This window comes from Myotis davidii, unplaced genomic scaffold, assembly GCF_000327345.1.
Source record: "Myotis davidii unplaced genomic scaffold, ASM32734v1 scaffold566, whole genome shotgun sequence".
NCBI lineage: Eukaryota > Metazoa > Chordata > Mammalia > Chiroptera > Vespertilionidae > Myotis > Myotis davidii.
In genome coordinates, this window is record NW_006296617.1 from 583,635 (window position 1) to 609,095 (window position 25,461).

General features: G+C 44.5%; 1 protein-coding gene across 1 annotated transcript in view; it reads left to right on the forward strand.

The window, feature by feature from the left end:
* ARHGAP35 (Rho GTPase activating protein 35) overlaps positions 1-25,461 on the forward strand; it is an 83,066-nt gene that overhangs the window by 13,474 nt on the left and 44,131 nt on the right. The window contains exon 2 of the mRNA XM_006772026.2: positions 4,242-4,386. Within this exon, the coding sequence (XP_006772089.1) occupies positions 4,242-4,386 (145 nt within the window). The remainder of the gene's footprint in view (positions 1-4,241; positions 4,387-25,461) is intronic.

Here is a 25,461-nt window from a genome sequence, read left to right on the forward strand (position 1 = left end):
AAAGAACCGTGGCTTTGGCATTCACCGATCACTAGCCTCTGCGTCCTGCATCCTGGCTGTCTCGGTGCTGGGGCTGAGTCTCTCTGGGCCTGTTTTCTCATCTGTAAAATGAGGCTCATAGCCCTCACTTGAAGGTTGGCTGTGAAGTTCAGTTAATTGCGCAGAGCACCTAGCACAGTGTTCTGCACACGACCGCTCCTAATGAATCACTATTATTTTCCGGTTTTGACTCAGTCAGACTCTAAAGTTGGAGACACAGATGTGTAGATTATTCTCAGGGTTTGGTTTCCTCTGGCTAGATTCTTTTTCTCAATTTAGCCTGCTAAGTGAGTGCCCCCAAAAGAAGATGGATGTTAGCATGCTGTTACTTTCTGCTCTCTAAGGACCTGCTGCTGAAAGGGCTCTAGTGACTCCTAATGAGTGACACATGTCTGACCGGGGACTGAGACATCTGGCAGGCCACTCAGAAGAATGGCATTTCCATCTTCCATTTGCCCAGGACTCTTCAGATACCCGATGTGGTGCTTGTTGTATCAGCAGTCTGGCCCAACTCTTGGCATGCACCACAGTCTGATTTGCTACTAAGAAGGTTTAGAATTAGTTGCACAAGAATTCCTTACCTGCCGAAACCGGTTTGGCTCAGTGGATAGAGCGTCGGCCTGCGCACTTAAAGGTCCCAGGTTCGATTCCGGTCAAGGGCATGTACCAGGGTTGCGGGCACATCCCCATTGGGAGATGTGCAGGAGGCAGCTGGTCAATGTTTCTCTCTCATCGATGTTTCTAACTATCTCTCTCCTTTCCTCTCTGTAAAAAATCAATAAAATATATTTAAAAAAAAAAAGAATTCCTTACCTTATTTTGTAACACCCTACAGAGCCTTCATTTATTTCAAGGGAGTATGTGACAGTCTGTAAATCAGAGTTTGTTTAAGAGAGAGAGAGAGAGAGAGAGAGAGAGAGAGAGAGAGAGAATCCATGTCATTCAGTAAGGGGAGTTGACGCTGTTAAAGCTTACTCTCTATTTCTGTATTCGTAAGTTGAAGTGCTAAACTAGATCTCGACCCTTCAAGGTGAGGGGGCTATCTATGAGACGTCTCATTTTAAAGCCTTCCATTCGATGGCAGAATCTCCTTGACGGGTATGGCAGGTAGGTTGCGGCCTCTGCTTTGAATACTTACACAGCAGTTCCCATCTTTTTTAAACAGCTGGGGTTTTCTTGTTTTTAACTTTCTGTTTATATTGGCCAAAATTGCCTTTCTGTGTATTCCTCTTCTCTTTCCCAGCATGACCCTTGGAAATCGTGTAAACTCTGTTCTCTTTCCATGAGGTCGTCCTATAGCTATTTGAAATAGCTGTCATAGTGCCCAGTCTTCCCTTTCCCCAAAGTCCATGCTCATAAATATTGTTGATATATTTGCTCCAAAATAATTCAATCCCTGTATTTGAAGCACACATAAGGAAAAAAATGATCTAAAATATGGGAAATTTCCTAAAACCACAGAAATAAAACTGAGATTTTGGCCTTTGTTAAAACACCATCTAAAGAGGGGGGTAACAAAATAGGATCAAGGTAAAGGGACCCAGGTATATCTTCAGTGATTCAGTTCATTTCCAAGTTAATAAGACCAATTTAGAAGGGCAGGTTACTTACAAATTTGTACAACCTGTAAACTTAAAAGTAGGGGTCTCTACATAAAAGCCACTACACTAGCTTCTAGGTCTGAGTCAACTGTTCCCTTTCCTTATCCTGCCCATTCTCATTCCTTTTGATAGCCTTTATAGAGAAAACAGATCACTTCCTGTTTAGTCTGAGATTCTTTGAGGACTTCCTGTGCAAACAAGTGGCAAGAAAAAAGAACAGCAGAGGATAACATATATATGAAAGAAGGAACAAGCCTATTTCTAGGCTGCGGGGTGACATTACCTGAAGTGACAACCCAAAGGGAAAGACAGTCCAGTCTCTATTTCATACTACCTGCTATCAGCTAACTGATTCAGTATGGAGGAATGTGAATGGATCCTTAAGACCCAGAGAAGAGCCACACACTTAACAAGCCTGGCCCTGGCCCACTGCAGTATGCCCATTCCTTGTGAGACCAGTGACATGGCCTCTCAGGTTGTGGGGAGTAGCTGCCGATATCTCCCCGTATAGACTGCCAAGGCAAGCAGGCTCTGACTTCACACTTTTTACAAAGAAATAAGGAAAAACAAATAAATGATTTATGATGTATCTTTACATGAAAGAACCAATCTAGACTGTCCCCCTAGCATCCTCTACTTATGTGAAGTGCAACATAAAGAATTTAAGCTTTTGCCCTAACCGGTTTGGCTCAGTGGATAGAGCGTCAGCCTGCGGACTCAAGGGTCCCAGGTTCGATTCCGGTCAGGAGCATGTATCTTGGTTGCAGGCGCATCCCCAGTGGGGAGTGTGCAGGAGGCAGCTGATCGATGTTTCTCTCTCATTGATGTTTCTAGCTCTCTGTCCCTCTCCCTTCCTCTCTGTAAAAAAAGTCAATAAAATATTTTTTTTAAAAAAAGAATTTAAGCTTTAGAATCTAATAGACCTAGGTTTGAACCCTGACAGACAAGTTCTGTGACTTTGGTTAAGTGACTTAGCATCTCAGGGACAGCAACCTGCTCACAAGATGGACATGAGGGTGAAATGATATGATGGAAGGGAAGTGGCTCAGCATCCAGTATACAGTAGTTGCCCAACAATGTGAGTTCTTACTAAAGGGAAGACGGGCTGAGAGCTTCTATCTTTATACGTTTGAAGCCAGATCACAATGAATCAAACAATATTCTCTTCATTCTGTTTAGCCTATTAGCTCTAGAATCTGAATATGCAAAGAAGACTCTGGATTTCGGTGATTCTTTTTACCAATCTCAATTTGGCAGGATTTGGCTGTCAAAACTAATAGCAGCACTGTTCTTCAATAAAACTGAGACTTCCAAATTAGTTGGCCTTAAGGAATTTTAAAAATGGAACTTTTAAGCTGCAAGGAAGCTATTTCTAAGCACCATAAAGCCTTCTAACCATAGTACTAGTACATAGACAATAAATTTTAATCTTATACTCCCCTCTCCCCCAATATTAGAACAAGATGAAGAGGTATCTTCAAACAATCTAAGTTAGCTAGAAAATTGAGCCTCCATCAATTGAATACTTACTATGCAGCAGACACTTGCTTAAGTGCTTTATATGAATTATTTCATTCCAGACTCACAGCAGATCTGTGATTTTGGGTGTTAGGAACCCCATTCTACAGATGAAGTTGAGTCCTAGAAAATTCAGTTACCTACCCAAGTCTGGCTAACTGCAAAACCTGTGCTCTTCACCAATGGGTTCATTGTGTTTTTTCAAAAGTCCTTGGGCTAGGCAGACGATGACTGTATGGTTGGATAAATGATTAAAGATACACTACAATCTGGGTAACTCCTAACAGTAATAACTACTGACAGGATCTTTGGAGACAGACCCTCCTGTGTTCGAATCCTAGCACTGTCACTTACTAGTTGTGTCATTTAGGTATGTGACATTTTTCCTTGGTAAATGGAATATCATGAGGTTTAAAAGGAATAATATTTGGGACTTGCTTAGTACATAGTAAGCTCTCAAGTAGTTGCAGCTGCTACTCCTACTGTGTGAGGAAGGTGACTGCTGAGAAAGAAAAGAGTTATCTTTGATGAGTTAGTTTTGCCTTTTCAAATGCAGAAGCCATTGATACCAGGTGATGTATCTAAGGGAATTCTCACTCGGGGCTTTCAGCCTTAGCAGAATACATGGTCTATCTCTGTTCTGGAAAGAGTAAGTTATCAGTCTTCAATTCCATCTTTTATCTTTTTAAGAGTTTAGTCATCTTTGAGTGTATAACATCTATTGCCATTCGGGATGTTTGGAAAACTTCCTGTTTATGCCAGTGCACCCCTGATAAAGGCTGTGGATAGTCATTTCATTGTTATTAAATAAACATGGCCTGCTTCTTATAAACACCTTTGTTCTGGCACTGCAGTCTCTTGCTCAAGGTGTGATTATGAGGGAGCTTGCTGGCAGCTTGTGTGATACTTGGAGGCTAGAAAATGCAAACTTAGTGAGATGAACAAGTGGGTCTCTCTATCCTGCTTGGAACCTTTCCAGCAGTTTCCGCACCACTGTGTGTTCTCCCCGGGAAGCCTTCCTGATGTGTAGGTGCATGATGAGACTCACTTTATTTTTCTGCTTCTTTTCTCTTTCTTGGACAGAAACCAAAGCCTAAACCCCGGCCATCCATCACAAAGGCAACCTGGGAGAGTAACTATTTTGGGGTCCCCTTAACAACCGTCGTGACTCCCGAGAAGCCAATTCCTGTTTTTATTGAGAGATGCATTGAGTACATTGAAGCCACAGGTAAGTGTGTTACCTCAGAGCCAATTACAGCTTTCACTGTCTACACAGCATGCTTTCCAGAGGCTAAGCCCTCTAGAGATTCTGGAATCGGCTCTCGCTCAGTGTGAGATGGAGTCCCGACAGCTGTCCGGTTCCTCTCTCTATCTCCATAGTTGTGAGGCTGTGGTGCCAGGTCCAGTAGAGCTTTCAGAGCACGGGAGCTGTCCTGTTCTCAAGGCTGCGGTTGTGGCCCATCTAGGTGTCTTCTCTGTGCCCCCAGCTCCCTGTCATAGCATGCAGCCTGCCTGCCTGTCAGCTTCTTGAGGGCAGGGAAAGGGTCTTATTTCTCATTGTGTCCTCAGTGCTAGACTAGACACAAATGGTAATACATTTTGGTTTAATAAAATGAATGACTAGTTGTAACTGTTATAGTGCCTGAGATTCATGTTTTGAGAGATTTAAAAAAAATTTTTTTTAATGGAGATAAAAAACAAAACAAAAACAGCTTGGGTATCTTCTATCAAGCAACTACATTCAACTCCACTCACAACTTGGTGTTATGTGAAAGCCAACTGTCTTAAATTTTTTCTTCTTTGTTCTTGAAGTGACACAATTTTACCTGTGTTAAAACATACATTTCATTCACTTAGAATTCCTACAACATGTCTTTTGGCCTCTCTTTTGAAACCCCTGGAGCTTCTAGTTTCATGCTGTTTCCCTTGTTCTTCTCCTGGATGCTTTCAAAGCTGATGAGCTTTGGGGAGAAGGAGGTGCAGTGGGCACAGGATTACATGAATTCTTGAGCATTAGTAGTTGAGCTCAAGAATATAGGCTTAAACTGATTTGAAACCAAGGTGAGGATTATGGTCTCCTCTGTGTTCTTCCTGATTCCGGTGTTATCTGTAGTGATAGGAAGTATTGTGTGGTGTGGACACCCTGCCAGGCTCTGCTGATAATTTAAGCAGCACCATACTAAGTTGGGTGACTGGTTTTAATACTCCCTCAGGATGTGCAGAACCAGGGAGTGTAGGTTTCAAATGGAAGCCCACTAAAGACTTTGTCATTATTTCCAGGGTTTTCTCTGCAGCACACCGGCTTAGCATTGAAACAGCAAGCACTTTGCATAATCACAGCAGACCTGCAGCTTTGTTTAGTCCCTTCTGTAACCAAGGCTTTTTCTGAGTGTCCATGGTTTTGTTTTTGTTTTTTAATCCTCACCAGGGGATATGTTTATAGGTTTTAGAGAGAGGGAGGGAGAGAGAAACATCAATGTGATAAACATTGATCGGTTGCCTCCTGTACTGGCCCTGACTGGGGATCAAACCACAACTCAGGTATGTGCCATGGTGGGTAATCAAAGCCCCGACTTTCCAGTTCATGGAACAACGCTCCAACCAACTGAGCCACACTGGCCAGGCCTAGACACTGGTTTTGTATCTGTTTCTTCCTGGCACCTCTCCCTTGGGCCAGGAGGAAATCTACACAAAGCAATTGGGTGATTAAATTCTCTCTAGTTGCACCAATGTTTCAGGGAGATAGTTTGTGGCATTGGAAGGAGGAGGTGGGCTCTTTTTCCCTTTATTTTTTTTAACTTATTTCAGATTTATAGGAAAATCGTGTTGTAACAATTTGAAAGTAACAAAAAATTCCATAAATGTTAACATTTTACCATATTACCTGTATCATTCTTTCTTTACATATTTGTATTTTTTCCCCTGAAATATTTGTTACAGATATGATGCAGCTTTACTCCTAAATACTTCAGTGGATATTTCCTAAAAAACATTCTCTTACATCACCATGTAATTTTAAAAACTAGGACATTAACACTGATGCAGTACTAACCTATATAATCTATAGACATTTTCATTTCATTAGTTCCATTAAAATGTCCTGTGTAGTAAAAGATAATTTTTTTGTGAGAGATTACATACAATTGTCAGTCTCTTAAGTCTTCTTTCATCTAAAACCATTTAGTCTGTCTGTTCTTAATGGCCTGGATAGTTTTAAAGAGTACAGAGCAGCTGAAGCCGGTGTGGCTCAGTGGATAGAGCGTTGGCCTGCGGACTGAAAGGTCCCGGGTTCGATTCCGGTCAAGGGCATGTACCTGGGTTGCGGACATATCCCCAGTGGGAGATGTGCAGGAGGCGGCTGATCGATGTTTCTCTCTCATCGATGTTTCTAACTCTCTATCTCCCTTCCTCTCTGCAAAAAATCAATAAAAAATATAAAAATAAATAAAGAGTACAGAGCAGTTATTTTGTAGGATGTTCCTCAACGTGGCTATTTTTTAGTTTAGTTTTGTTGATGTTTCCTCATGATTAGGTTCAGGGGTGTGCTTTTGGCAGAAATAGCAGGGAAGCAATGCTGTGGCCTCACTGCCTCACCCCAGGTGGCATGTGATGTCCTTTTGCCGTCCCACTGGAGATGTCTTGATCCCTTGACTGAGATGGTGGTGCCTGCCAGGCTTCTCCACTGTAAAGCTACTATTTGCCCCTTTGTAATGAGTAAGGATTTTGTAGGGAGGTGATTTGAGACTCTAATGTCTGGTTTCTCCTAACACTTTCGCCCACTAGTTTTAGTATCCATTGATGGTTCTTGCCTGAGACCCTGCTCACCATAGTTCTAACTCTAATTCCTTCTGCACTTATTAGTTTGGATTTTCCTGTCTGGGAGAGCTTCCCCTTCTCAGGAGGAGCCTTTTGTGAGTGGCCTCCTCCGGTGGCTCCCCTGTGGTAGTACCAGGTGCTTGAATGTTGTCCGCATGCCCTCTAGCTTTTCTTTACACCCAGTGACAAAATTATAGCTCTCCTTGCTCTTCTACTTGTGAAACCTTTCAGATATGAAGACCTCCTCCACCCGGCCCACAGTCTGCCACCAAGCTGCTCCTTCTCTGAAAGCTCTGTTAGACTGCGCCACTGTCCCCTCTCACCAAAACGCTCGGAGCTTCAGGGACATCTCCGCCTTAGCTAATCAATTCCCAAGTCCATCGCTTCACTTGGTCATCTCTTAGCTCTGTCCCCTCCACTTGAGTTCTGCTGCCCCCACCATCACACCCTTCTCAGTCCATCCTAAGCATGTGACAGTTCTACTGAAAACCTCTTCCTGGCTCATCGTTGCCTGCCAGCTGCCGGCCACACTCTTGACTCCTCCCTCTCATACCCAGTGCTATCACACTGTCATTGTCTGCCTGCCTTCACGCCCACTTCTCCTCTTCCCTCCCTTCGTCCCTCCTTTTCTCTCTTCTGTTTTTATACTATGGTGGGCATTGATTTTAGAATTGTTTACATCTTGTTCCATTAAATGGCTGTATCACAGATTATTTAAACCATTCCCCCATTGTTGGGCCCATGTAGCATTTTTTCCTGGTATTCTTAAAATAAATAAACAGATTAGCTAGGGAGGCATTTTAGTGATACAGAGCTTCAGATCTAGGTAGACTGGGGTTAGATCTTTGTTCTGCCATTTGCTCATCTATAAACTGAACGAGATGACAGACCTGCCTCCCAGGGCTGCTGTGAGGGTGCAGGAAGACTTGTCTGTGAGGCGCTGAGCAAGGTGCCTGGCACACAGGAGTGAGTGCTCAGTGTGTGCTAGTCATTGCTCTAAGCTTCACCCTCCAGGCATTTGGTCCTCCTTGCCGGTCAGACTTTACTATTAAATGTAAATATCCGTGACTCTTTTTCTTTCCTCCTCAACTATTAAATTTGAAAATTGTAAAATTTATAGAAAAGTTGTAAGAGCCCTAGCTTGTTTTGTCCAGTGGACAGAGTGTTGGCCTGCGGACTAAAGGGTCCCAGGTTGGATTCTGGTCAAGGACACATGCCCAGGTTGTGGGCTCGATCCCCAATAGGGAGTGTGCAGGAGGCAGCCGATCAATGATTCTCTCTCATCATTGATGTTTCTCTCTCTCTCTTTCTCTCTCTCTGAAATCAATAAAAATATGTATTTAAAGCCGAAGCCCGTTTGGCTCAGTGGATAGAGTGTCGGCCTGCGGACTGAAAGATCCCAGGTTCCATTCTGGTTAAGGGCATGTACCTTGGTTGCGGGCACATCCCCAGTGGGAGATGTGCATGCAAGAAGCAGCTGATCGATGTTTCTCTCTCATCGATGTTTCTAACTCTCTATCTCTCTCCCTTCCTCTCTGTAAAAAAATCAATAAAATATATTTTAAAAAAAAGTTGTAAAAGTCATACAACAATCACCCAGTAGTCACCAGTAGACATTTTGCGCATTTCCCCTTACTTGCCTAATTTTTATAGTTGTTGAACCATTTGAAAGTAAGCTGCAGGCTCTATGTCACCTCACTCCTAAAAATCTCAGCATAGGTCCCTAAACTTAAGGACTTTCTTCTCCATGACTACAATATTATCACTTTTAAGAATGTTAGTATTGCCCTGGCCGGTGTGGCATATTTGATTGGAGTGTTGTCCCATGCACTGAAAGGTCAAGGGTTTGATTCCCAGTCAGGACACATAACTAGATTGCAGATTCTCGATCCCTGGTCAGGGTGCACACCGGTGGCAACAATTAATATTTCTCTCTCATATCAATGTTTCTTTTTCTCCCTTCCTCTTTCTAAAATCAATAATATATCCTTGGATGAGGATATTTTAAAAAGAGAGATGTTTGTTGGCAATACAGATTATCTGTCTCATCTCTTAAAAAAAAAGAATATTAGCATTAATTCAATATTATTTTTTTAATATATTTTTTATTGATTAAGATATTACATATGTGTCCCTGGCCCCACATCACCCTCCAACCCCCCCTCCACCCCCCCATTGTCCGTGTCCATTGGTTAGGCCTCTATGCCTGCATGTAAGTCCTTTGGTTGCTCCGGGGCAGCTTAGGTGGCAGCGGGATCCTGAGCCACTGCCTGCCCCAGCGCGGGATCCGAGCCTGCCATCTGCGACCGGGGTACAAGGGGCAGACACCTTGGGATTGGGCGTGCCATCTGCCACCAGAGAAGCAGGCTTAAGCCAGCAGGTGGTTATCTCCCAAGGGGTCCCAGACTGTGAGAGGGCACAGGTTGGGCCGAGGGACCCCCTTCAGCCCTGCCAGTGCACAAATTTTTGTGCACGGGGCTTCTAGTCTATATAATAAAAGCCTAAATGACCAGTTTCTATGGTGGTCAGTGCACTCCCACGGGGGAGCACCACTCAGCCAGAAGCCGGGCTCAGGGCTGGTGAGCACAGCGGAGGTGGCAGGAGCCTCTCCCATCTTTGTGGCAGTGCTAAGGAGCAGCAAGCCAGGCGGTAAAGAGCAGCGAGCAGGCAGGCGGTAAGGAGCAAGGGATCCTGGATTGCAAGAGGGATGTCCGACTGCCAGCTATGCCCCGAGGGGTCCCAGACTGTGAGAGGGCACAGGGGGCTGAGGGACCCACTCCCACTCCCCTGCCCCCCAATGCACAAAGTTTGTGTACCAGGCCTCTAGTTTTATATAAGTAGTATGTGTTTAAATTTACTCATTTGTCTTAAAACTGAATTTTTTGCCGAAACCAGTTAGGCTCAGTGGATAGAGCGTCGGCCTGCGGACTGAAAGGTCCCAGGCTCGATTCCGGTCAAGGGCATGTACCTGGGTTGCGCGCACTTCCCCGGTGGGGGATATGCAGGAGGCAGCTGGTCGATGTTTCTCTCTCATCGATGTTTCTAACTCTCTATCTCTATCTCTCTCCTTTCCTCTCTGTAAAAAATCAATAAAATATATTTTTAAAAAAAAACTGAATTTTTTGTGCTAGGAGCCAATCAATATTCACAGTGTGTTTGGCTATTGCTTCCTCATCTCTGATAGCCCAGAGCAGTTCTGCCTGCCCTTTTTAAAATTAAAAAAAAAAAAATTATGAGAGTCTAGACCAGGGGTGGGCAAACTTTTTCACTCGAGGGCCACAGTGGGTTCTTAAACTGGACCGTAGGGCCGGAACAAAAGCATGGATGGAGTGTGTGTGTGAACTAATACATGTTAACACTGCTGCTGGTGAAGGAGCGGAGGGGAGAGCAAGAGAACCCTCCGCTCTTTCGGCTCCGCGGGCCGGATAGAACAGCCGAACGGGCCGGATGCGGCCTGTGGGCCGTACTTTGCCCATGGCTGGTCTAGACAGTTGTCTTATAAAACATCCCTTTGTGTGGTGTGACTGTCTATGCCTCCATCAGCCACAGCCCCTTCTGACACCACCCATAGCCACTTCATCAGGTGGCTCCTGTCTGAGACAGGGCTGGGACGAACGACACCGTGTCCCTCCCTAGACAGAGCACCCCTGTGAGCTGGGCGTGGGGGCACTATAGGATTTCACTGAGTGAGGGAGTAAATTATGGATTAGGTTTTTCCACAGCTCCCGCTTACACTGAACTTGTACTTTTCTTAGGGAAAGCCTGTGCTGCCACCTGACCTCCCCATCCCATCTCTCCCTCTCATTCTTGGTAGAAATTGCCATTGATCCCATGGTTGTTCAGGCAGTCCCTTCTGGCCAATTGGAAATGATACTCCAAATGAAGCTTGTTTGCCAGGCCCGCCCCAAGCAGCTCAAAGTCAAAAGACCTGTGCCTGGCTCTTTTATGTTTATCTCATACAACTTGTCACTTGCTTGTCCTGGCAAATGACATACTGCATCAACACTTTCAAGAGCAGTGCTTGGGGGTTTACACTCCTGCAGGTGGTGGTGGGAAAGAAACCCACCCCTCTTCTTTTGTGCCTCAGGGCCTGCCTTGCTACCCACCTGCCTCTTCCTATCAGCATCACAGCCAGCGAGCGCACTGTAGAAAACAAACCAAACCAAACCTTGTGGTGGAGAGGGAGTGGTATGACCTTTATGATTTGAACAACTTGAACCATTCCATCACATTACAAATATTTTTTCTAATTACAAGAGCAGTAAACATGCTCACTATTAAAAATGGAATCATCATAAATATCCATAGATGTTTTATAGGTATATAACAGAAAATGCAAGTCCCTTATAATCCCTATCTCCAGAAGTAATCAGTAATAATTATAATATTTTTTCTGCTAATGCTGCCCCCCCCCCAAAAAAAGTTTAAAAACATGAAATTGTGTACATATTATCCTGCAGCTTATTTTCTGTTTGACTTGACACTGTACCTTGGGCATTTTTTAATTTCATCTGTCAGCTGCATTCTAATCTTTGATCTGAGAAGAGGACAAAATTTGGTGTCAAGAGGGAGAGAAGCTTTGTTTGCAGGCAGCTCCTAGGTCCAGGGCGGCCCAGGGCAGGGTTCGGGGACTGCCGTCTCCCCTGCCCATCGTTAGTGAGTCAGTTGCTAACTCCTCCTAAACAGGTGACAGGAAAAGGACCACTGCCTTGTTGTCTGAAAGTTTGCGCTCCTGTGCCCTCTTGCCAGGACTCTGCATCGGAGCGCTCCCCGCATTCTGAGGTTACCCAGAGCCTGTGGGTGAAATTGGCTCTGGTTTGCACCTGTCTTTTCCCTGAGCTCTTGGCCCCTTGTTTCGTATTTCCTAACGTTGGAATGTGTTCAGCAAATGGCCAGTAGGTAGAGCAGCTTCCAGATTGACTTGCAGATGCCTTTAGCCCCAGCCCAGGTACGGCCTCAGCGCCTGCTGTGCTAATAAGGTATTTTATTCTCGCAGCTCTGGTGACATGGGAGGGCTGGAAGAGGGCATGGAGCGCCTGCAGCTGCTCTGAGGTCACCACGGGGAGGGGTGTGCTGGGGATCAGATAGACTGCATTTCTGGCTGGAATGCTTTTTCTTCCAGTTTTCACCTGCATGGAAAAGTGGTCGGGGCCATGGAGTCACTGCTCCCTTCTATAGCAGGCTGAGTCCTGAGAGAGAATGTTGGCCCCGCTAATCTAAGCTCTCTGTGCGTGGCAGGAAGTAGGAATATTCAGTTCAGTCCAGAGTTTATCTCCCTGGAGTTGGGGTGAGTACTTACTTTTAGAGCCTGCTCACAGTCCTGAGAAGAACTGACCTCACTGTGGTCACACAACTAAGGATTCAAATCCCAGATCTCTGGACCAATTTTGAGTCAAGGCTTTTTTCCCACAGTTGGGGAAAATATTCTTGTCCGCCAATGGAGAAACCCCCTGAGGCAGCTTCCAGTGTCACCCTCTCCGTCCAGGGGGGCTAGTACCCTGCAGGCGGAGTGCCTGCCTGCTCATCTGGGCTCTGCCGCATATATTCCCCAGGCCCAGGCCTCACTTGTCAGTCATTGAACTAAAAACAGCGCTCCCTAGGAGCGATTCCTTTGAATAATGTGTGAGACCGAACCTCCTCTCCCTCTTTCTATGATTAAAAAAACAAAACCTTTTTCTGTTAGTAATGGGAGAAGGCAGGGCAAGAGGGGCAGTCCTTTCCTTAACTGCTTCGTTTCCTGGGTAGTGACCAGTCCCCAGCACCCCTCGCAAGCACTGCCGAGGGCGGAGAAAGCAGCTGTTCCCAGGCAGAAGCAGTTTCATTTGGGCATAAGGCCCCTACTTTTCCATCTCAACTTATAATGTATTCAGGCCGTATCATATAAATAGCTATAGACCACCGTTTTGTTAGTGCATCTTAATTTCAGTTAGTCCCTGTGGAATGGAAAATCCCCTGGAGTCAAGGAAGCCCAGTAGCTGATTAAAATAATAATGCCAAAGATGGCCTTCATCACGGCGACGCTCCCATTTTCTGTTTCGGACACGTTAACTGTGCTTGCTCTGGCCCAGGCACTTGACATAAGTGCTGTCATTTCACAAGATGTGGTGGGAAGCTGGCCCTTGGGAAGGGACCGGGGTACATCGCTGTGGGGAGGGTCTTGGCTGGAGAGAATGTGGCAGCACTTACATTCTCCTCCCCACTCTTAGGAGGAAACCTTCACAAAACCTGGTGACAGAACCAGGGCTTAGTCTTTGGGGCATCGCAGCACCTACATGGGCACAATATTACAATTGACATTTACTATTTTTAAAGCCCTTTGCTGGAGGGCATAAGATTGAGCCACACAACCCTGCCTTGGGGTTTTGGTGCCTGCACTTAGCGGCCTTTTTATATACTTGCCTCTCTTGAGGGGCAGCAGAATCAGGTCAAGTTTGAGTCTCATCTCTGGTTGAGTGGGAAAATGCAGGGTAATGCACAGAATGGTTGTAGACAGAAACTTCCTGATAAGTCACTTATTAGCTTTAAAAATATTTAGCTTACCATCTTTTTATTGGAGGAATAATAGATTTTATTCATTCTACAGATATTTATTAAATATGTATATTAAGCATCTACTATATGCTAGGCACTATGTTGAACTAACGTTCTCCCCCATAAGGTCCAGGGATGGTGGAGATAGACATAATCATACAAATGCATAACAAATTCAGGCAAAAAACATTACTGGATTTTAATATCACTGAGGCCTGGCCAGTATGGGTCAGTGGTTGAGCGTCAGCTATGAACCAGGAAGTCACGGTTCGATTCCAGGTCAGGGCACATGCTCTGGTTTCCGGCTTGATCCCTGATGGAGGTATGCAGGAGGCAGCCAATCAATGATTCTCATCATTAATTTTCTCTCTCTCCCTATCCCTTCCTCTCTCTGAAATCAATAAAAACATATTAAAGTCCTAGCTAGTTTGGCTCAGTGGACTGAAGGGTCCTGGATTTCATTCCATTCAAGGGCACATGCCCAAGTTTCGGGCTCAATTCCCAGTAGGGAGCATGCAGGAAGCAGCCGATGAATGATTCTCTCTCATCATTGATGTTTCTCTCTCCCCCTTTCCCTTCCTCTCTGAAATCAATAAAAATATATTTTTTAAAAATATTAAAAATGAAATTAAAATCACTGGGAAATGAAATGACTGACAAGGAGGACCAAGTGACAATCTCGGGCAGTTAGAACCCTTACCGGCTGCTGCTGGGACTATAAAAGGGTATATAAACTGACCTTGGAAATCTCTTGGATAGTTTATTAAAGGTTAAACATACACTTACTATTCCACTCATGGGTATTAGTCCAAAAGAAATGAAGACATGGTCAGCTGTTTTCAGCAGCTTTGTTCATGAAATCCCAAACTGGAAACCACCCATCCACAGGTTAGTAAATGAGCTGGTCCATTCATCCACTGGAATACTACTCAGGGGCCAAAAGAAATAAATTCCTGCAACATGCAACAACGTGTTTGAATCTCAAATCATTAAAAGCTGTGCATGATAGAAGCCAGATACAAAAGACTACAAGTTATGATTCCAGTTATACCTAACTCTGGAAAATGCAAACTAATCTATAGTGACAGCAGGCAGATCAGCCTGGGAGTTAGCAGTGCAAGAATGGATTACAAAGGGACATGGAAAACCTTTTGGGGGTGATGGAAGCGTTTTGTATCTTGGTCGTGGTGATGATTTCACTCCTGTATTCATATTTCAAATTATTAAATTATATACTTTTAAATAAGTTTATTGTATATAAGTTATGGCGCAGTAGTTGATTTTTAAAAAGTAAAAAAAAAAATCACTATGAAATGGTTTTCAGGGAACTTGATAGTTACATGGTTTCAGAATATCAACGAACACATTAATTACCATTTATAAAAGGGAAATGGCCCTAGCTGGTTTGCCTCAGTGGGTAGCGTGTCGGCCCTTGGACTGAAAGGGTCCCAGTTTGATTCCGGTCAAGGGCACGTACCTCGGTTGCAGGCCCTTGGGGGAGCAACCAATCGATGTGTCTCTCTCACATCGATGTTTCTCTCTCTGTCTCTCCCCTCTCTTCTACTCTCTAAAAATCAATGGAAAAATAAACTTGGGTAAGGATTAACAAAAAAGGGGGGGGTGTACTTTTATAATGGAGAGATCTGGAGTTTACTATCTTAAAATCATTAGCCCTGGCACCCCCACTAGCAGTTCAGGCTAATATTGTGTGCCTCCTTGACTAAAATACTTAATCTGAATCTTATAAGGAAACAATCAGAAAAATCTAGAATGTGATACACTTTACAAGACAGCTGGCCTAGACTCAATATAAAAGTCAGGGTCATGAACAAGTTTGGGAGCCTAATGCAACTTCTATGTTTATAGCACGAACCCATTTCTCATTTAGATACCCAGGTGTTATGTCCATGAGTTTTGGAGTCACCCTGATATCCTGACTTCCTCATATAGTAGCTGGCCTTACACTGTCTAAGCTTCATTTTCCTGTTCCTTCAAATTGGGAACAAAAATAATAGCTCCTTCAAAAGAATTTTTTTTAGAAGTAAATGAACTCCTCTTTGTAATGTTCTTAGCTTAATGTCTGGACCAGAGTGATCACCCAGGCAGCGTTAGCCATCGTTTGGTGGCTCCTATCACTGACTTGATAAGGCTGCGGAAATCCAAGCAGCAGTTCTCTGTCTGTGGGTCGCGACCATCGGAAAATACATCCTGCAGATCAGATATTTACATTACGATTCATAACAGTAGCAAAATTATAGTTATGAAGTAGCAACGAAAATAATGTTATGGTTGGGGGTCACCACAACATGGGGAACTGTATTAAAGGGTCGCAGCATTAGAAAGGTTGAGAACCACTGTAATGGGGCATTTTCAGTAATGGACAGTATCTGTAGGACATGTCTGTAGTTTTTAAAAACTTCTCATTGAAGTTGTAGCATCATTAAGAAAGTACACTTAGCCCTGGCCAGTTGGCCCAGTTGGTTAAAATGCCCTCCAGTGCACCAGGCAGGTTCATTTCCTGGTTAGGGTACAAACCTAGGTTTTGGGTTTAATCCCTTGTCAGAGCCTATACAGGAGGCAACCAATAGATGTGTCTCTCTCACGTAGATGTTTCTCTCTCTCTAGAAATTAATGAAAGCATATCCTCAGATGAGGATTTAAAAATAAAAAAGTAAAGTATAGTCATCATGAGTATAGTTCAATGAATAACCACAAATGGAACACACTTGCATATCAGTACCCAGATCAAGAAACCGAAGATGACCAGCCCCACATGTCCCTCCCGCCCTGCCCTGGACTCCTCTTACCAGCCATAACCACTATCCTAGTTTCTGAGAGTTACAGAATGGTGTGCCGCTTTTGTTTGTTTAATTAATTAATTAAATTTTTTTTTTTATTGTTTTGTTCTTTTAAAATGGACTCAGACCAAATGCAGTTTTGGTCTGGCTTCCATTACTTGGCATTATGTCTGGGTTCATCTGTGGTTCATTCCATAAATTTTTTAAAAAATATATTTTTATTGATTTCAGAGAGGAAGGGAGAGGGAGAGAGGATAGAAACAAAAACAATGAGAGAGAATCATTGATCGGCTGCCTCCTGCACACCCCACACTGGGGATCGAGCCCGCAACCCAGGCATGTGCCCTGACCGGGAATTGAACTGTGACCTCCTGGTTCATAGGTCGAAGCTCAACCACAGAGCATTCCGGGCTCTGCTCATTCCATAAATTTATCCATGCTTGTGTATGGTTACAGATCATTCATTCTCATTGCTGTATACTATTCCATTGCATGAATAACCCACAGTTTATTCTTTCTAACTCTTCATGGAAATTTGGGCACTTTACATTTTGGCACTATTATGAATAGTACTGCTATGAACATTCTTTTTTTAAAAATGTATTTTATTGATTTTTACGGAAAGGAAGGGAGAGGAATAGAGAGTTAGAAACATCAATGAGAGAGAAACATTGATCAGCTGCCTCCTGCCTCCTGCACACCCCCAACTGGGGATGTGCCCACAACCAAGGTAGATGCCCTTGACCAGAATCGAACCTGGAACCCTTCAATTCGCAGGCCGACGCTCTATCCACTGAGCCAAACCGGAGAGGGCGGCTATGAACATTCTTACGCATGAATTTGGTGCATTTGTGTGCACTCATACGCTTCAGATACATAACCGGGAGGAGACAGTCCGTGTGGGTGTTGTTCTCAGTCCGCACCCCAGGGTATGTTTTTACTGAATTTAAAGAGGGGGGAGGCAGAGGGAGGAACATCAGTGTGAGAGGAAAACGCTGATCGGTTGCCTCTTGTATGTGCTCTGACCTTGAATCGAACCCGAAACATTCTGGTGCACTGGACGACCCTCCAGCCAACTGAGCCACCCAGCCAGAGTGGAATGAGACATTTTTTAATAATTAATTTTTTAATATGTTTTTATTGATTTTAGAAAGAGAGAAACATCAATGAGAAAGAAACATCGATTGGCTGTCCCTGCATGTCCCCTACTGGGGATGGATTGAGCCTGCAACTCAGGCATGTGCCCTGCCCAGAAATGGAACCAGGGACCTCTTGGTTCATGGGTTCATGCTCAACCACCGAGCCACACAGGCCAGACTTAATAATTAATTTTAGCATGTTGAACATGATCGTTTAAAAGATGTCTTGAAGCACATATCAGTCCCTGAGGCATAATAATCTAATAATCTAGGAGGCTGAGAGCTAAACCAGTAAGGGGATCTCTGCTAGCTATTTGTGGCTTTGTATTTGCTATCTTTAGATAAGGGGGCTTTTGGCAAGGGGTGGGCACACACAGCTGTCTCACCCATTTTTTGAGCAACTGGATTTTTCCCATTTGCAGTATGCCTGGCTGGAATAATCTTGAATCCTCCCGGGACCTTGTGGTGAAGCTCTTTTCTTCGCTGGGGCTCTCCCTGTCGTTTCAAGTTGAGGCTGTGGCTAGCACAGATCTTGATAACTCCATGGTTTTTACTTGCCCGGCCATCAAAGGGCATGGCTCTCTGATTAACTTTTGACCACTGGTAGCACAGATAAGTTGGTGGTGTTATTCACACCTACCAGTGCCACTCCAAAATGCAAGGTTAAGCCCTGCGGGCATTTGGAGGGGAGGAAAAATGAGGCAGAGTCCAGAGGCAGGCGCTCACTCCTGTATCTCTGAGGGGGATCTCGAAGCCCTGCAGCCATGACTCACAGCTGTGGCTGTGGATCAGCTTGTCTGCATTGTGTGCAGGTCAGAGGTGGCCCCGGCTCCTCTGCAAATGGAAGCCTCTATAAAAATGGCCTTTGACAGGATACTTAGAGCTGTGACCTTCCTTCTGGTTTAGCTCATTTGCCTGGGTAAATGAGCAGAGTGCTTTCTGCGTGGCAGATTTAAATTTCACCACTAATTGAGGGTAACATCTTTAGGGAAAAATGCTCACCATTAGATCAGAGGCCTTTGGGAGACAGCCAGGCAGCAAACACATCAGGGCAGATGAAAGCAGGAGGTGGGGATGGGGAGAGGACAGAGTGCAAGTGTTACTGGTAACGTGGGACGGGCCTCGGAGAAGCCAAGGGAGGACTTTTGCCCCGTGCCTGTGGCGACCGTGCGCCTGTGCACGTACCACTGCATATTACTTATGTTTTGGTGGCCTGCCACCCTTATTTTCTTGCCACTAAATAATCTGTTCAGGATGAACCTGGAGCCAAACTGCCTGGGTTCAGATCTTTGCTCTGCTGCTTCTGAACAAATGTTTAAGCTCTCTGTGACTCAGTTTCCTTGAATGTCTAATGAAAATAAAGATAGTGCTTTGAGCCATTGAGATGACCCAGCATGTTAAAGACCTTAGAATAGTACTTAGCAGGTTATAAGTGGTCGGTCAGTTAGCATTTGCTGCTGTTACCATTCTTGGCACTGTCTCAGATGCATCTTCCACGGGAGTTGGGCCTCTCAACTTGCTGGGGCCCCCATCTGCCAAGCCCTCCTGGCCACTGGGCTTTGTCCCCTCCCCTGTGCAGAGGCCCGAGCTCTCCTTCACAGTCCAGCCCAGGAGAGTGACTCACACTCCCCTTCCTGAGTTCCTTCGGGGCCTAGAGCAGGGCGGGTCAAGCTTGGACTCTGGAACCGGTGACCTTCCATTTAAAATCCCAGCTCTGCTACTTCTCTAAGCTAAACTGCTTTCCTCTGTAAGACACAGCTACTGGTGACAGCCACCTTATTAGCACTATGAGATTGAATGAGATCGTGTGCCTGATCATGGCAGGCACATAGTAAACACTCAGAAAAGGGGAGGGAGCTTATTATTTCAAGGCGAAATTTTCAGCATTAATATCTTGCCTGTCCTCTGATTATCTCATGGGTTGGTTTTAAATCCCTATTTAGACAGTTCACTCCTTACTGTCAGAGATCTTTGTTTCCTGTTGTTTTAGATCTTCTCCATGCTTAGCCTGTGATAAAGACTTGGTAATGTTTTTTTTCCACAGAGCTTTCTCCATTTTACCTCCCTCTTTAGATAAGTAGTCCTTTGTGCATTTATTTCTCTGCCTAGTTCCAGGGGGCAGAGGACTGAAGGGCCTAGAACCATAAGGATACTGTCATTTATTCAGCACATATATATTGAGTGCCAGGTCAAATATAAAGAATCTCAGTGATGCCCTGGTCGGTGTTGTTCAGTGATTAGAGTATCAACCCATGCACCAAAGGTCACAGGTTCAACTCCTGGTCAAGGTCACATACCTAGGTTGCAGGTTTGACCCCCGATCGGGGCACGTGCAGGAGGCAACCAATTGATATATCTCCTCACATTGGTGTCTCTCTCTCGCTCTCTCTCTCTCTCTCTCTCGGGGTGTGGATTAACAAAACAAAAAGGAAGAATCTCAGTGATCACTGTTCTGGAGGAATAAATGAAGCAGGATAGTGGATGTGAAATGTCTGGGGTGTTGAAGTTTTAGATAAGGAGGGCTGGGGGCCTGAAGGAAATGAGAGAGGGAGCCATGCCATTTCCTGGGAAAGAACTTTCCAGACAGAGAACAGAACAGTGAGTCTAAAATTCCTGAGACTAGTACATTCTTGGTGAAACTTTGGCTTTTACTCAGAGAGAAGTTAGAAGCCAATGAAGGGGTTATGAATGGAGGGACCGTATTTGGCCTTTGTTTAATAAAATTACTGGCCGCCGAAGCCGGTGTGGATCAGTGGATAGAGCATCGGCCTGCGGACTGAAAGGTCCCAGGTTCGATTCCGGTCAAGGGCATGTACCTGGGTTGCGGGCACTTCCCCAGTGGGGGATGTGCAGGAGGCAGCTGATCGATGTTTCTAACTCTCTATCTCTCTCCCTTCCTCTCTGTAAAAAAATCAATAAAACATTTTAAAAAAAATAAAATGACTGGCCATTGTGTGGAAAATAGTCTTGACCCTTGAGGACTTAAATGCCCTTGATCTAGTTGCCTTTTTGCAAATCTTCCTCCATTCTGCCCTTCGTTTCTCTGGATATATACCCAGTTTCCCATATTGTCGGCATGGGTTTACCTAGAACCGTGGTCGGCAAACCGCGGCTCCTGAGCCACATGCGGCTCTTTGGCCCCTTGAGTGTGGCTCTTCCACAAAATACCACCTGCTGTAAAGTGCGATTGAAACTTTGTGGCCCATGCGCAAAAGTCGGTATTTTGTGGAAGAGCCACCTCGAGGGGCCAAAGAGCCACATGTGGCTCGCGAGCCTCGGTTTGCCGGGCCGCAGTTTGCCAACCATTGATAGACCATTGGTTTAGAACTGAAAGGATGGAGGGGTATAAATCAGCATGGTGAGCAGGTGAGCCAAAACTGGGAGAATGCCAAAACGGTAAGCAGGGTGTCAGCGCCCAGTCCTGGCTGGCCTTTCAAGCCTCATCTTTCTTTTGTAATCCTCACCCGAACATATGTTTTTATTGATACTTAGAGTGAGAGGAAGCTGGGGGTTGGGGGGGACATCGATGTGAGAGAGAAACATTGATTAGTTGCCCTCCCATACGTGCCCTGATTGGGGGATTGAACCCGAAATCTATGTATATGCCCTGACTGGAAATCGAACCCACATCCTTTTGGTGTACAGGACGTTCCAGCTAACTGAGCCACCCGGCTAGGGCAAACCTCATCTTTCTTTATACTTTTCAGCTTCATGCCTCCCTGTCTTTGCTCATCACTCTTCTTACTGCCTCACATGTAGTTTTCCCATCTCATCTGACAAATCCCTCTTTAAAAAAAATCTTTATTGATTTTAGAGAGAGAGGAAGGAAGAGGATAGAGAGATATAGAAACATCTATGAGAGAAAGAAACATCGATTGGCTGATTCCTGCATGCCCCTTTCTGGGAATCCAGCCAGCAACCTGGGCGCATGTAGCCTGACCAGGAATCAAACCAGTAACCTCTTGGTTCATGGGGTCGATGCTCAACCACTGAGTGAAACCAGCTGAGAGGTCTCCCACTGTTGACATGCCTCTACTATAGCATTTTTTCACTTGTATTGGGGTTAAATAAGGTCATAAGGGTGGGGCCATGATCTGATAGAATTAGTGTCCTTAAAAGAACAGAGCTCTCTAGAGGAGGGTGGGGGTAAGGAGGAGAGATCAACCGAAGGACTTGTTATGCATGCATATAAGCCTAACCAATGGACACAGACAACAGGGGGGTGAGGACATGAGTGGGGGAGGGGGGGGCAATGGGGCGATAAGGACACATATGTAATACCTTAATAAAGAAAAAACAATTTTTTTAATTAAAAAAAAAAAAAAGAAGCTCTCACCAGAAACCAAATTGGCCAGCACCTTGATTTTGGATTCCCAGCCTCTAGAAATTTGAGAAAATAAATTTCTGTTGTTCAAGCCACCCAGTCTATGGTATTTTGTCATGGCAACCCCAGCAAATAAATACAGATGGCAAGGTGCCTGTTGTGGGCATCAGAACTGAGATCCTTAAGGTGGGGTCTGAGCCTTTCTGCATTTATGTGTCCCCATGGGACCTGGCTCTTCAGATACCTCATTCAGGTATCTTTGTGTTCACATGACCAGAACACAACAATTGGGTCAGTAGGAATGGGAATTGAGGCAACAGAGTCAAAAGGACTGAGGCTGATGGAAGAAGACGTGGAAGACTAACACTTGAGAATCCTGGTCTAAAAAGATAAGATCACGCTTTTGTGTGGTACCTGGCTCTCAGGTGGTTTGTTTGTTTGAAATGTAAGACGACTTGGGTATCAGGCAATTCAGTCCCACTTTTTCAAACAGAGATGCAAGGCCTTGTGATTTCACCTGTTACGTTCTTTCACTCTTGGCTAGAAACCTTTGGCTATTTAGATTTGGTGGCCTCCCAAAAGTTTTTGTGTGTGTTTTGTTTTTTTAAACAACAAACACAATTTATCTTTTCACGTAAGCTGCAATTTGGTTGAAATCAGACCTTTGTAGTATGTAGTCCAGAGCTCCCGATAACCGGAACTACAATCAGTGTTTCTGTTTTCTGATCTATTTTTTGTGTTTCAAAAGCCACAACAGAAAAACTCCTTCTTCTGTTGTGGTTGTCAGGAGCCGGCATTTGGGCCATGGCAGCAAGAGAGGCTTCTGTAGAAACTTAAACTATACAGAGGTATTTCACTTCCTGGGTTGGGCTCTCCACATATTCTTCTTGTAACAGGTGAAGGGAGTGAAGGACCTCAAATCTGAATTCAAAACTTTCCTGAGACTTGAAACATGTGGGTTACGTACTTGTTGTTGGTGTTTTAATATCACTAGGTCTAGAGGAGGAAAAATAAAGTGGAAACACCTAGCCTGAATTGAACTAAATATAGCAATTCTTGATTCTCAGAAGCCCCTTGGTTCTAAGTGGCCCCCATCTTTGTGATAACAGCTACTGGGAAAGGGGTTGTGGGCAGCACAGTAAGTACAGGTATTAATGATCAGTTAGCCTAGTTTGGAAAAATGGGCTGAGATGTGCATCATCGGATGGAAGGAATGTGGTAGTAGCTGTTTTAACAACAATAATGATGAGGATAATTAACATTTAGGAGGCCTCGTCCTAAGCTCTTGATAAGCATGATTTTCATTCCGTCCTCATCGTGAGAGACAGAGCGCCAGAGGAGTCAGCCCGTGCCCACACACAGCCAGCCTTTCAACTGCCTTCTTGGCAGCAGTTATGGAAGGCCAACAATATCGCTCTAATCTGAACATCGCTACTTCATATTTCCTGTATTTGGGGAAAGGAAGCTTTAGCTTCAGTAATCTTTGAAGGGAAGGACTTATGCAGCATTTAAATAATATAAGCAAGAAACCCCTTAAGCCATTGAAGAAAAAAATGTGTGTCTCTTTTACAAAATGGAAATTGCTGTATTATTGGCATACTTTTCTTCTTGAAAGCTATAAAGAAGAAAGTAAAAAGGAGCCTTAATCCCGCCGCCCAGTTATAAGCATTGTTTAACAAGTGAGAGGATTCAGCAAAGCTGTGAGGAACAATCAATCCACTGGGGTCAGCCTGCTTGAATGCCAGGCTAGTTCTGCAGCCTCATTAGCTCTGTGATATTGGGCAACTGACTTATTCTAGCTAAGCCTCAGTTTCCTACCTCGTCTGTTAAAGGGGATGATGACAAAAACAATATATTGACATGTCCATATGTCCTTCTAGATTTAACCAACTACTACTTTCTTTCTTTTTTAATCCTCTTTTGATATTTTCTCATTGATTTTTTTTTTTTTTAAGAGAGAGTGGAAGGGAGAGGGAAAGACAGACAGAAAAACGTCTGATGTGAGAGAGACACATCGATTGGTTGCCTTCTGCACGCACCCTGACCAGGCCCGGGGATCGAGCCTGTACGTGCCCTTGACTGGAATCAAACTCGGGACCCTTCATTCCACTGTATCCACTGAGCCAAACCGTCTAGGGCAGTGGTTGGCAAACTGCGGCTCTTTGACCCCTTGAGTGTGACTCTTCCACACTGCGCATGGGCCACGAAGTTTCAATCCCCGTTTACGTGCGCGCCCGCACGTGGTATTTTGTGAAAGTGCCGCACTCAAGGGGCCAAAGAGCCGCATGTGGCTCACAAGCCGCAGTTTGCCGACCACTGGGCTAGGGCAACCAGCTACTTCTAAGCATTTGAAAAATACTTGCTCTCAGCAAACTAATTACTAATGATTCTTAGCTATTCTTAAAGCAACATTGCTAGTCAGATGGTACTGTCCTTTTCATCTTTTTTTTAAAGTCTATTTTGAATTATTAATGTATGGCTAAGCTATTAGATGATTTGTGCATCCAAATGGGTTTTTTTCAGTTATTCACATTTGTGAAGTTGGGCATGATGACCATTTGCTGTGGCGGCACAGTGATTAATGCAGACACCTGAACATCTGACTCAGGCAGTGAGGCTGTGTACTGAGCATCTTCAGTAATCCGGAAGACAATGTACAGGACATGATCCTTGCCCTTCAAAGTTAGGAAGTGAGAATGGGGGAATAGGTATAGGAGGAAGGATTTGCCTGTGTTCAAACGAGACTGAGAACAGAGCCAATTTATCTCTCATATCCTTAATTTCTTTCTTTTTTTAAAAAAGAAAGTTTTTTTTAAATTAATTTTAGAAGAGAAAGGAAGGGAGAGGGAGAGACAGTAATATCGATTGGCTGCCTCCTGCACATCCCCACCGAGCCCGCAACCCAGGCATGTGCCCTGATGGGGAGTCAAACCGGGGACCTCTCAGTGCATGGGACAATGCTTAACCAACTGAACCACACTAGCCAGGGCTCCTTAATTTCTTCAATGCAGAGCAAAGGTCACATGCCTTACCTATGGGATGAGTGATATTAAAGATCAAAAGACAGACACATGGAAATGGGAATTATAAAACTTCTTTGCAGCTATAATTGTCTTGCGGTATGTTGGTCTCATAATTTGAAAAGTAGAAGTAAGGCCTTCAGCTACTCTTGAATAGGTATGTCTTAGGTGCTGTTCCTCATCTAGTCTTGACAACAATCCTGCGAGGGAGGACTTCTAATAATGCTATAAAGATTAGAGGTGATGCCCTAGCTGGTTTGGCTCAGTGAATGGAGCGTCAGTCTGCAAACTGAAGGGTCCCAGGTTCAATTCCCGTCAAGGGCACATGCCCAGGTTGTGGGCTCGGTTTCCAGTGCAGGGCGTGCAGGAGGCAGCCAATCAACGATTTCCTCTCATCATTGATGTTTCTGTCTCTCTCTTCCTCTCCCTTCCTCTCTGAAATCAATAAAAATAAAAAAATAAAAAGATTAGAGATGATTGGCAGCCATGCTTTCCCAGATCAGGAGCTGGATTATCATAACTTTGGTCTTATTCTTGCATATCTTGTCTACTAAAAGGTTGTCAATTTAATCTTGACCTGCACTGTGGGTCTTGCAGACTTTGATTTTAGTAGGCCACTACAGTTACCCTTAGCATTTTGGGGGTGACAGAGGAGTGCCAGCTTTTTATATATAT